The following is a 13,519-nucleotide window of genomic DNA, read 5'->3' on the forward strand; positions in this document are numbered from 1 at the left end:
TTAGGGTTAGGGTTAGGGTTAATTGTTTCAGAATCGTTTGTTTATGTAGTCGGCACATAATGTATATCGGCTGAATGGACGTCAGTGATTGGTTGAAATTACAGAAATACGACAACTTTAACATGGAATAACTTATGGATTTCTTTTTTTTTAAAGAAGACTAAGAGAAAAAGATGTTTTGTATGACACATTCTACCAGTGTTCTAAGTTTCAAAGTGTTTCGTTAATGAAAAAATGTGGCCGCCGTTTTAAAAAAGATCCAAGTGACCGATAGAATAAGTACTAGGCTTACAAAGAATAAGTCCTGGGGTCGATCTGCTCGACTAAAGGCGGTGCTCTAGCATGGCCACAGTCAAATGACTGAAACAAGTAAAAGAGTAAAGGACGACATTGTCATTAGGACACAGATTTTAAAAATCAAATTCGTTTTTCTCGAGGATGCACCATTCGACTAAACACACTTACATTACCACATACACTCGCATTTATATAGTAGAAATGCGAGTATGTGTGTGTGTATTTGCGTGTCCTTGACCCCACCACACCCCGCCGATTACTTGTCAATCGTCGTTAATGCTTTTACGTCCCTGTAACTTAGTGGTTCGGCAAAACAGACCGTTAGAACAAATACCTGGCTTTAAAAAAATACTAAGTAAAAAGTTACTTCACAAAAACCTCAGAGTTATGACAGTATAATATTGATTGTAAATACACAAATTATTTAAATGTACTCAGCATTCTTTTTTTTCACCCTTTGTAAAATTTTATCATTACGTATCCAATATATAAATGCATGTGCGTGTGTGTGCGTGCACATAATCATACACTAATGCACATCATATATTGCATAATCGATGTCGTATGTACTTCCTGGACCTATCTTGAAATTTTCACATCTGTCACACTTACTTTGATTTACTTGCAACATTTTGATACTTGCTATAATCATAAATTAGGAGTAGATCTGTTAAATCTGTACATGTATAAACATAGCTAAGCTAACACATAATGTAACTGTGATTGTAAATTTAATACTAGGACTGGTTTATTTCCAGCTAAAGTGAAACTAAGTCTACATCTCCGGAATTCCTGCAGTTGTGATTGGAATCCCTTTTAGTTGACTCAGCTAACATGTTTGTCTCCCTACTTTTAGTGACTTTTACTGAATGTAGTAGTAACATGTAGGCTATCTAGTAAAGATTGGCAGATTATGTGTGTTCTGAGGAATCATGAATTGTCACGTTCCTGGTAAATTTTTAATTTCCATTTGGGACAAAGAATATGAAACTCATATTAGACAAATATATATATATATATATATTTGGCTTCTCTAATATAAAAGAGACAGCAAAGAAATGTGATGAGAATGTTTACTAAGGAATGAGTAAGACGATAGCTATCCTCTGGGGCTGGAGGACACTGAAGGAACTTGAGGCTAGATAAGTTCTGTGGCCCTAAGAAATGAGAATTTGAGAATGAAAAATTAGAAGCTGGCCCAGATTTACAGTCACAAGTGGATATAACCTATAAGTTTCACCAGAAAGGAAATATTAAAATTATGGAAATAATGACACGGAGCGACCACTTTATAAACCTGTGTTTGCTGTAGTCAAATGTATGATACGAAACCCACGCTACGCCACGGAATGACGAACATCTATTCCCTTTACATTAACAGTAACATTTATGACCGGGAGAATGAAGATATTGAAAAATCCTTCATAGTCGTGAGATCGAATAAAAAACAAGTAAATATGATATTGATTTACGACCTACATCACAACAAAACAGTAAAATTTCATTATTCTTCCGAAGTTCACTTCTTACCTGCAAGTATTTCCCTAAATACGTTTAATCCTCGTTAACTTCTCACAGATAAAAGGGGCCAAGGGGTTTAACGAAGCAAGTTGGAAGATTTAATCGTTTCATTGACAAATAAGAACAATGAAATCATATCTATTTAATAATAGTCGAAACTGTACACATCAATAAGTAGAAAATATGTAAATATTTTTGTCTTGCATAGATGAGTAAGTTTCATGACTGTAACAGATGTAATTTTTCGCATGAGAAAGAAATCGTCATTTCAAAACATCTTTATGTTGTCATTAGCAACTCGATTACCACTTACATCGCAATCAAATTTTATGTTTGCTGAATAAGATTAATAGAAATAAAATTTCTGTTTATATCGCAAAGAAATATCAAATAATTGATGAGTAATTATTTTTATAGTGAGAAATAATTTCACAATCATTATTTTATCAGCAGTAAAATAACAAACAAAGAAAAAATTCACATTGTGGTGCAAGGTTGTCATACTCTCCCTTTACAGAAATTTGTGCTTGGCTTAAGCGGCACACAATGGCGCTAATACATATTTACAATGGGACGATGTTAAAACGTTAGGTTTCTTATTTTATTTTTTTTTTTTAATCGGGAACGACTTCAGGATGACATCGTTACTAAAGAACCAGATCCTGAAGCATTTATCAAGGTAAGTGATATTTATGTGCCGTACAAAAGTGATGAAGATGGTTATAGTGGTCAGTGTAAGGCCCACGGCAGCTAGCTACTCCCACTACACACATCATGTTGACTCAGTGAACACAGTATCATTTTACATTGATACGACTTCTCTTTTACAAGGATTACATTAAGATATGAACACGCTATTACAATTTAAATGCACAGTGTCTGTTGGTTTTTACTCAACATCTGCGTTAATGCGTTTTATGGATAACATAGAAGTCCTATCCATCCACCCATCGTTATTTATATTTATTTCATCTATCTATCTATCTATCTGTCTGTTTGTGTGTCTGTCTATCTGTCTATCTACATACGCGTGCACATACATACACGTACTTATACACACACGCATACATACATACTTTCACACGCACACATTTGATGAAAGCTGATGATTCATTCTTTCTGTCGCTACTCGGAGGTTTTTTTTTTTTACTACATGTGATCCTTCTGGCGCTTGAAGGATCGCATAAGAAGCGACGTAACTGAAGCTTCGAAAGAATAAACTTTAATACATGTATTAAATACTTTTCTCATGTTTGTGTACATCCAATAATCTTCCAGAAAGCCTTATCAATTTTTTAGATTCCTTTTTGTTTATCGAACTGACGCACACACCTAATCGTTTGTTTAACCTCAGGTCAGCTTTTCTCTGAGTAGACATTTAATCTAAAACGCGTTCCAGCTATGACAATTTTTTCCAGACATTATGTGTCTAGAATTATAATTTTCATTGTTTTTCATTTTATAAGATGTTAGCGTGTAATTTGAGGGAGCTTTAGTTTTTAAAAAATATTTTAGCTTGCCTCTTACTCATATCTCATCCTGTTTGTAGTTACCACACATACACTCGTACATACAAATTGGTAAATCTCGGTATGTGTGCGTGTGTATATATATATATATATATATATATATATATATATATATAATATGGCGATATTTCGATACGAGTCCTGATATCAGCCTTTTCCATCCACTCACACATATCCTGAGCAACTCAACTTTACAATTATCCGTTCAACATACACACACCCTGACCAAATCAAATTTATTCTGTACATTAGTCGTTGATTAATCTAAATCGCTCATTATGAACCAGAATTCAGTTTCCTTTAACTTAATATTCTCCTTAGATTAAACTACGAGACTCTTAGGTTGAAATACTTTCCACTATTTTGGCCTTTAGCTTAGTGCAGGTGAGGCATCTGGTGATATCCACTTATTGTATGCTCGAGTTTGTTGTTTGTTTTTGTCCCTCGCTCTTGCAGTGATGGAAAACTATATAATATTCTCTGTCCTTAAAATGTGAGAAATATCTTCTGACGTGTCCTTCTATTTGGTTTGGTCGAGACATTCTGATTATATATCCCCTAACGTCAAATGAGATCTGCGAATGACCCCTAACATAGGCGTGGGTGGATCGTTCTTATGTCTCCCATCCTTAGTATGCGTACGGCGCTCTGATTATATCCGCTTGCTTTGGTTGGGTCAGGCACTTCTTTTAAGTAATGTCATTTAAATTAGAATAGTTAAATACCATTAGTAGTATTTCTTCTGCTTTAAGTTGCTGTACATTTCTTAAACGTCAACTTTGACATTTCCATAGTGAGAATTAATTTATGTTAACACAACCTAGATGTCCCCACTGCTTATGTGTCTCCCGTTATCAGGCGCTATTCTCTTGAGCTGTTATACCGTCTTGTTCTTTAGCCATTCTTGCATTGATCGACTAGATCTATGATCAGAGACGTTCCATCCACGATTAATTAATATTCTTTTTCTTTTCTGACAGTGAATCTAAGATTACATTATCCGGTTTATTGTGCTTGGTCTTGTTTTTCGAAAACAGTTAGGTGTGAGCTGAAGGAGATTTAGCTGCTATTTCTAGCGCGTTTTGAGCAACTATGCAAATGCTCTTGCGATTTGGTTGTTATTTCTAGCATGAAGAGCGCCACGTAGACGCTCCCAAGTTTATAGATTTGACAAGAATGTCAATTACAGAAAATAACCAAACACATCACTGAACATAGCAGATGTGATGATGCTTACAATTATATTGTAGCCAGCTTTTTCTAATTTCATTTCTCGTCTTTAACCTTGACTTACCTCAGCGTTTTAGTCACATATAAGATAAATTTATAAATCCAATTGACCGTAGTTTTCGTCCTTTCGTTGGTTTTGTTTGTCAAAGGAGCTATGCACGTGGCCATCATAGACCTTGTGTGATTGGTGGGATTGATCTCGCTGCTTAGGATGTTGTAAGGAATACATGTGGAGGGAGGAAGTTCGTGAGGACTGACATTCTGAGAAAGACTGGGCATAGTGTTTAGTGTGTGTGTAGGGGTGGGGTGGTGGTGCTGGTGGTAGACAACAAAAGGAGGAGAGATAAGTAAGTTCAAGTGCCTGAATGGGAGTGTTTCAAGATCAGTCATCCCTGAAGAGCAAAGACCACTGTAGTAGCAGTTGAAAAAGTAGAGAGGAGACAATATGTGTGTGGGCCAGAAATTAGAGTATATTTGTGAGTCACTTTTTTGCCAATTACTTGAATGGCTTTTCTTTGGATGTCTGTTTGTAGTTGTAGCACAGTTCCAGATGTGACAATAGTTCTCTATTGTGGGTTAGCTTGTGTTTCGTATAGGCTTAAGTTCTTGGCTGGTGTGTTTTCTGGTTCTGAAGAGAAAGGCCAGTCTTTGAGCTATAATATTTACTATGTTGAGCATATATGTTCACCAAGAGAGATCCTTAATGGTATTGAGAACTAGCATTTGAAGTGATCAAGAGGGTTTAACTCTTTAGCATTCAGATTTCTTTGTCAAATATAATGCTTATTTATTCACATTGTTTTGAATTAATTTTGTAGCTTCAAGATTTCAATTATGTGTTTGTATATTTTGAGAATGACATTGTAAGGTAGGCGTGAGAGGTTGGATCTGGTCAGTTTTAACATAAAACAGGCAGAATATTTTGGCTGGATATCATTGGATTGAATGCTAAAAGGTTATGGTGTTCAATATGTTAATAATGTTTTCGTAATATACGTAGTGATTGTAGTTTTTACAACTGAAAGCTGCAAGATTTGTATTTCCTCATTGGAGGATACTTTCAAGGTCTCTGTTCACAGAGTTAGTGCAGATTCAGTGTGAGGTGTCTAGGTTAGGTACTGTAACTTAGGGAAGAATGAAGGGTCATATTATCTGTATAGGGGTAGGTATTGTTGGTGGTCATGGCTAATAGGTTAAGTATAGATGGAAAAGTGTCAGGACAAAACCAGACGCTGGGGCACAATAGAATTGATAGAGTGTGGGTCAGACCGAGCTCCATCAATGCACAGCAAACCACTGATCCATGAGACGAGTGATGAATGGAGTCCATAGGTGGGCAGTTTTGATTTGCATGTTAGTTACATCAAAAACTTTGCTGATGTCGCAGGCAACAACGTTGCTTTCACCAAATTTCTTGAGTGCATTACTTAAACAAAGCATAAATTTCTGTAAAGGGAGCATATGCCCATCTTGCTCCACAATGAATTTGTAATTTTACTGCTGATAAAATAATGATAGTAAAATTACTACTTGCTATACAAATGATTGTTTGCTATTCAATATTTCTTTGTCTTATAAACTCTATTGATTTTATTTAGCAAATATAAAATTTGACTGTGATGTAAGTAGTAATTGGGTTGCTAATGACAACATATATTAACATGTGTGTACACCTTGTAGTGTAGGAGTGCATGTGCTTATATACATGTGTATCAGTGTGTATGTGTGTGCGCATAGATTTGTAGATGTCTTTACTGCCTAGTCTATTATTCCTATTTGTACTCATTGACACACTCTCAGCCTCTTCGCACTCACTTCCTTGTCACTCTTATCTTAATCACTCAACTCCCTATTGTTCTACATTTGTTTCCTCCTACCCCACCCTGCAGTTTGAAATCCTCTCATCTCCCTATCTTCCACTTTCCTGATACTAGCCATTGGTGTGTGTGTGTGTGTGTGTGTGGAGCCCTACTACCATCCTCATTACCCCTGTCCAGTCCACTCTTATTTTCCTATCACACTTATCTGTCCATTTGTATGAGACTCACCCACATCCTGTTTCCCCTACCACCACCCTCACCATTTGAGTTTTTCAGTGCACTTTACCTTCATCCTTATCTTTCCCTTTTGTACTGCCAGTCATCTTCCCCTTTCTTGTCCACGAATCCAAGCAAGCTCAACCCAATGATGTTGCATTGTGTGTGTTTATATATGTATGAATGTAAGCTACTGGCCCATCACGGGTAGTTGCTGAGATGCTCAAAATATCTGGTGAGGTAGGATACATGCTAACTGTCTGAATACTTAGTCAGGTAATATAGGAAAGTGTCATAGCTGATGACTGGCATAGCAGTATTTATTGTAAACTGCGACAAGGGCAAAAGAGATACTTGAGAGAGAGAGGAAATTACAGATGTATCAAATGGATGGACCAGACAATGACAGTCACAGAAAGAGTCACAGCACAATTGATCTAGAATAGAGTTAGCCTTGATGAGCTGCAATTTGGCTTTATGCCCAGAAAAAGGTACCACAGATACTATCTTCCTGGTGAAGCAACTGCAAGAGAAGTGCTTTACTAAAAGTAATTCACTATATCTAGCATATGTTGACTTACAGAGGGCCTTTGACAGTGTGACACATTATGCTATCTGGTGGTTACTAAAAAATTAAGTGTAGATGAATGGCTTTTGAGGTTTGTATAAGCCAGGGGTCCCCAAACTTTTTAGACCATTGACCCCTTTATGTAATCCTTGACCCCTCATCGACCCCCAGGCATGTACAAGAAAATATATGAATAATAAGTAGATGTGCATTTATCGACCCCTTGAACAGTCCCATTGACCCCCAGGGGTTGATATCGACCATTTTATAGACCCCTGGTATAAGCTATGTACAAAGGTGCTGTCAGTAAGGTGAGAGTTGGTAATCAATTCCATGATGCATTTTGGGTGAAGATAGATGTCCATCAAAAGTTCTGTTTTTTTCTTCCTCTTGTTCATCATAGTCCTGTAGGTCATCACAGAGGAGTTCAGGATTGGCTGTCCTTGGGATTATTGTATGCTGTTGACCTAGCTCTTATAGCTGAATTTATAATAGAATTAAAGAAGAAATTCCAGGAAACAACTTAGAATTAAGAGGCCTCAAAGTAAACTTAGCTAAGACTAAGATGTTAGTAGGCAGAAAATAAGATAGGACCCTGGTACTATCAAGGAAATGACCTTACTTGAGAAGGAGTAAGTAGGGACTCCATTCTAAGCTGTGGGTTCACAAGAGATGTTGTGGAATCACCACTGATAGGTTAATTGAGAAAGCAGGCTTTGTATGGGACAGATACATGGGGAAATAGACTCTAAATGCTTGGCTTACTAGTAGCAGTGGATAGTTTCTGTTACACAGGTATCATAAATAGCTGTAGAAGTGATTCTTCTGCAAGTATAGTAGGTAAGAACTGGCTGGTAAAAGTCCAGGGAGCTTTTGCCTCTGCTCGCAACAAAGGCCTTCTCTCTTAGAGTGAAGGAGAGATTGTATGATGCTAGTGTTTGAACTGTGATGCTGCATGGTAGTGAGACATCGGTTTTGAATGCAGAAGACTTGCAAAGGCTAGAAAGAAATGATGCAAGCATACTGTGATGGTTGTTACATGAGAAAAGGAGGTATTCTTACTTTTCATGCAAGGAGATTGTTTAGCTGTCCACAGTAACCATGAGCCTTATACATCTTCACAATTCCACTGAAGGTAAGGTCTGAATCTTTATTGGGTATTTCATCTGAGAGAATGCCATTAATTTAAGATCCTTGAATTTTTTCTTCTGTATAAAACAATCAGTGGGAATAGTATAAGCCATGTTTTTGCTATCCTGTAGAACTTATGAAACAGCAAAGGTTTTTGACAATATCATGCTGGTGTTATTTCTAACAATATCATGTTGGAAGTTCACCATTTTGAGCGTGGCCGTTGCCAGTACCGCCTGACTGGCTCCTGTAGGATTTTCGAGCGAGATCGTTGCCAGTGCCCCTGGACTGGCTTGTGCGGGTGGCACATAAAAGACACCATTTCGAGCGTGGCCGTTTTCGTGCGGGTGACACGTAAAAGCACCCACTACACTCTCTGAGTGGTTGGCGTTAGGAAGGGCATCCAGCTGTAGAAACTCTGCCAAATCAGACTGGAGCCTGGTGTTGCCATCCGGTTTCACCAGTCCTCAGTCAAATCGTCCAACCCATGCTAGCATGGAAAGCGGACGTTAAACGATGATGATGATGATGATGATGAAGGAAGTCATTCCATTTTGGATTACATGTAAAGGTAATGAACAGATCAGGATGATCAAAGTTTCTGACATTGGTAATAGAATTTTGAGTGTACTCATGCACGTATCTGAGCCCTCATATTAAAGATGATAGCAAGCTGACCAACATATGCTAGATTTTCATCATTGTTCAAGGTGTCTTTTAGATGAATTTATTTTCCAACTTTTCATAAAAATCCACTATAACTGATTGAAGGGTTTGCAGAAGTGCTGAAGTAGGTTTCAGTTTGATCTGATCAGCAACATATTAGCACAAAGATCATTTGCTGACACCTTTCATTACATACTTCTCGAAAAATGTATATGAGAAGATATTGCAATAAGTTAAATGGATGATGTATTTCTGAGACTGATGAGAAGTTGGTTATGTTTATATACAGATTTATGTCTCTTCTATGAAGTTCCTGCCCAATAATGACTACCTCTTTGCAAATAGAAGCATGGAAAAGATGTTTGTGTTCTCTTGAGGATACTTTATCTATACAGAGATAACTTTCATTTCTATTCATATTTTCAAATACAATCTTTACATAATCACCATGCTAATGTAATATTTCTTGAATATCAAAAATAATTGGAAAATCTGTAATGTTGTTACGACATTGCACTGTTTGTCTTGTTTGTCACCCATGAAGTATATCTGTAGAGACTTGTGATCAGCAAATGTAAATGGAAGAAATGAACCTGTATAATTTTAAATTTGCTTCTGTATTTTGAAAGTAGGCATTCATCTTTCTATAGCAACCTCACTAGCTGCAAAAGAAGTGATTTGGAAGTGAGAATTGTATTTCCTTTCCTTAGAAATGATTTGTTTCTCTTGTACTTCCTTTAAACAATTAAGTGGTTTTGGAAGTATTAATGTAGGTTGTAATTTTATCACTCCATTTAAACATTATATGCCTGAAGCATCTCTTTATTATTTTTTTTTTTTACTCCACAATGCTCATATGTTAGAGACATTTCACTTAACAAGATGTTACACATATTTCACTAATAAGATTCATAATCTATGTTTTTGTCATATTCAATTGATTTTTCTTTAACTTGCCACTTCTCACTTCTTGCTGCTTGATTTCTAGCCTTAGTTTCTTAAAGATGATCTCACCTGTCTTCACTTTTATGTTATCCTATTGTTAGATTACTTGTCCTCATTATTTCAAAAGACTTTTTCCTTTGGTATTCAGATTTATGCACCGTTGCCATTGTAGTATTTTTGCAATTCATTTTTTGTTTGCCTTTTCAAATTATCTTTTGATTCAGAAATCCCAAGAGGTTTAAGACTCAAATTTTTGAAGAAGAATGGTTTTCGATCTTATGATAAAAGTAATACTTTTAAATTTAGGCACAAAACTTAATTGTAGTAAGTATTGTTTCCAAAATATGCAAATATCATTTAAAACCACAATTATTCAACATATTCTTATGTAAAAAAAAATATAAATTTCAAGAAAATTGAGTAGGGGACAAAACATAACCCAACAACCATCAGTTAAGGAGTTCATGGGAAACATTGATTTTTTTTGTTTTTCCATCTATTGCATTTAAATAAAGATTATTCAGTCTTCCTTCAAGCATAAAGCTGTTCATGAGAAGACGCAAGGCCCTTGTGGTTTAACTGCTTTTCCTGCCTCCATATTTGTAATGACTATTTTGATTGTATAACTGTTAATTTCAATAGCTGGTCTCTCTGCTGGGTCTACTTTGGTCCTTCTTTCCTTCAAGAATTCTTTTTATACAGCTTCCTTTTATGGTTGCATTTCAACAACCTTCTTTCTTCTTAGTATCGTTATTGTTACTTTATCTGGTATTTCAATCATTTCAGCAAAACATCCTGATTCACTCTAACACTCTGCTCTGAAATTACATCCCAGATCACTGGCAATCCTCTCACTGTTTACTTCACTCCTTGTTAAGTATATCTTATGTTTAGTTTCTCTTCTAGTCAGCTGATATTGTTCTTTGATGCACAATTTCCTTCAATTTTTCCCATCATTGTTTCTCAGCTTTTACAGTTCTATCTATTGTATCATTCCATCACAATGTCAATCTTCTGTGTATCTGAAACCATACTCTATTTACAGGTCTAGTCTGTTGCTCAGAGAAACCTCCTGTTGTTCACTATGTTTATAAGTCATTATTTTCTCCTTTTCATCAATATGCATCAGCTAGTATTTCTTTGAACTCATGTTTGACCAAAGATCCTTAAACTTCCATATCTTCCTTCTGCATATTCTCTGTGTTTCTGAGTCCAACTCACACAATAAGGTTGTTGAACACTAGTCTATGTTAAATAGTACATTCTTTACTGGAGATGGACTTTGTATTACAATCAGTTGCCTACCCATTTTTCTGGTGAACATGATGATGTCTATCTGTTTTATATGTGATACCTAACTGGTTGATGATTGGACAACTGCTTGGTTTCCTGGTGTCGCAAATGGTTGGGTCAGTTGCCATTTCTCACATATTATTTTTCAGTCTATTTGCACCATATCCATTGTTTGCATGTGTGATATTGTAGTCATCATGGTGTTGTTCAACATGCTATTAAAGTTACCTGTCATCATAACGAGGCTGCTATTAGTGATTGTCAAGGTTGTATGCAAGAGGACCTTGTTTAAATGGTTCTTTTAGTCATATATCAGCCTGGATGTACATATGTTATCATGTTGGTTATGATTAATCTAGGATTAATTATTCTGTCACATACTCTGACTAACTTAGTTACTTATCCACTTCCCTTGCCGACAATATCCCTATACCTTACATTTCAGCACTTACCCATGCAGAAAAATTTGTACTTGTGTTTCTTGCCAACGAAATGTTTGGTTGAGGTTCCTTTTTTGTACACAATACACATTTATTCACCTCTATTCCAGCATCTCTACAATTTCTGTAGACCTACCTTTTATCAGGTTAATTTTGATGATGACAGTGATGGAGTTTTGTATTTAACTGGAAAAAGTTAATTTCCATTGGTTGATGGGTTGTTTGATGTCTATTTTCAATGTCTAAATAGAAGAGAGTTGCTGCAATCATGATGAGGGTTTGTCTGTCTCTTTGTTGGCATACACCTGGAATGATTTGAATTGACTCCAACCAATGCATTTACAGTTTTGCCGTCAGTATCCCACTGCTTGCATAATTGATGAATGTTGAGGGGCTCTCATACATAGCTAAATGTACTCCTCTCACCACCCTGCTGCCATATTCATAACTAGCATGGTCAGTGCTAGTATTCTATATGTAAGTAATATTTTTCATTGCTTTTGTGATTGTCTTGATATTGGTATGGTTTATTGGTTGGATGTTTTTCTTATCACCAACCATTTCACTGTATTGTCTGTCAAGACAAAGATGTCCCATCTACACTATGTCAGTTTTTATTCAGAGTTATTGCTTTCCTAGAAGGATTGCTCTTGCTGTGGCTTGTGGAGTGCCCTCTCTCTGCAAAATTTCATTTGAAATTAGTTTTCCTAGTTGTTGCTAAATTCTCATCTACTTTGTGTAGAATTTCATTCGGATTTATTATCCTGTTAGTTGGATTGTCATTTCACTATAGCTCATATCCCTCCACAATGTGAAGGATGCACACAGTGTGGAGATAGAAAGACTAAGTCTTTCTCTGTAATATTTCTAAAAGTGGGCACAGCATGGAAGTAAACTGGTGGTTTTGCTTGGAATGTATGAATTCCTAAAAATGGAGTGTTGTGCATAAAACAGACTGGTGGATTTTAGTAACTGGAATAATGCTGTCTGGTTGCACTTGTCATGATAGGAGCTAAGACAAGAGGATAAGGAACACTTAATGCTACTGACTGAATGCATTTGCCAAGTAAGGCTCAATAGAAAGCTAATGCTGACCAATAAAACCCTGAGAGAGGGAGATCATTCATAGAGAGTTATTGTCTTTTAATTTCAAGAATAATTTTATCTAATCAAATGTTTCACCTCACAATATTACAGATGTGAGAGTCTTACCATATGACTACTACCATGCAAAAACATTCCCCTGAGGATATTTTCCTTGATCTCTATTATTGATATTCATAATCAATGTCACTGTCTTCCTTTTTGTACATAAAATGATCAGCTCTGAGTGTGCCATTTAACTTGAACATGCTTTGTTGAAGAGAGATAAGATCTAAAGGTGTTGTCCATTTATTTTACTAGTTGGTTTTATAGATAAGATCTATTTCTGTGATTTTCATTTCTCTTTATCATTAGACACAATGTATTCATCTTCTTAACGCCATTACAATATCTTCTTGTTTTGGTTAATTGGCACTACGGAAAAAGAAAATAGTTACAGTGTAATTATTTGTTCGAAGTATGAAGCTTTGCCAGAAACATACTTAGGAGAGTTATTAAGCATGATAATATCTTCAGTTGTTTTTATTTGTAAAGCGGTAGTTCATGTTGCTTTCTTATCACAACAGTTTCAGTAGAATTAAATTTGTTAGTAATGTTGACTTTTAAATTACCAAAGTTTTTTTTAATTCTTTTTATCAGAAGTGCACTATCAATACTGAAACAAACATATGAAGAACTTAAAGCATAATTTTATAAAATACTGTATGTTTTAATGATTAATATATTATGTGTTGGCAACAGGAAGAGCATCTGGCTGTC

General features: G+C 35.9%; 1 protein-coding gene and 1 long non-coding RNA gene across 3 annotated transcripts in view; one reads left to right on the top strand and one right to left on the bottom strand.

Moving 5' to 3' along the window:
- Positions 1 to 2,116, bottom strand: part of LOC106876334 (uncharacterized) — a 16,397-nt gene extending 14,281 nt beyond the window's left edge. The window contains exon 1 of the long non-coding RNA XR_001410232.2: positions 1,828 to 2,116. This is a non-coding gene — a long non-coding RNA (uncharacterized LOC106876334). The remainder of the gene's footprint in view (positions 1 to 1,827) is intronic.
- Positions 2,117 to 2,318: 202 nt separating this feature from the next.
- The window catches only part of LOC106876333 (bridge-like lipid transfer protein family member 3A), an 81,022-nt gene continuing 69,821 nt past the window's right edge, over positions 2,319 to 13,519 (top strand). The window contains exon 1 of one of the 2 annotated variants that reach the window (XM_014924832.2): positions 2,319 to 2,497. In XM_014924832.2, coding sequence (XP_014780318.1) covers positions 2,454 to 2,497 — 44 coding nt within the window. In that variant the 5' untranslated portion in view covers positions 2,319 to 2,453. The remainder of the gene's footprint in view (positions 2,498 to 13,519) is intronic. The other variant, XM_014924833.2, reaches the window with a different exon arrangement.

The sequence above is a fragment of the Octopus bimaculoides genome, chromosome 3, assembly GCF_001194135.2.
Source record: "Octopus bimaculoides isolate UCB-OBI-ISO-001 chromosome 3, ASM119413v2, whole genome shotgun sequence".
NCBI lineage: Eukaryota > Metazoa > Mollusca > Cephalopoda > Octopoda > Octopodidae > Octopus > Octopus bimaculoides.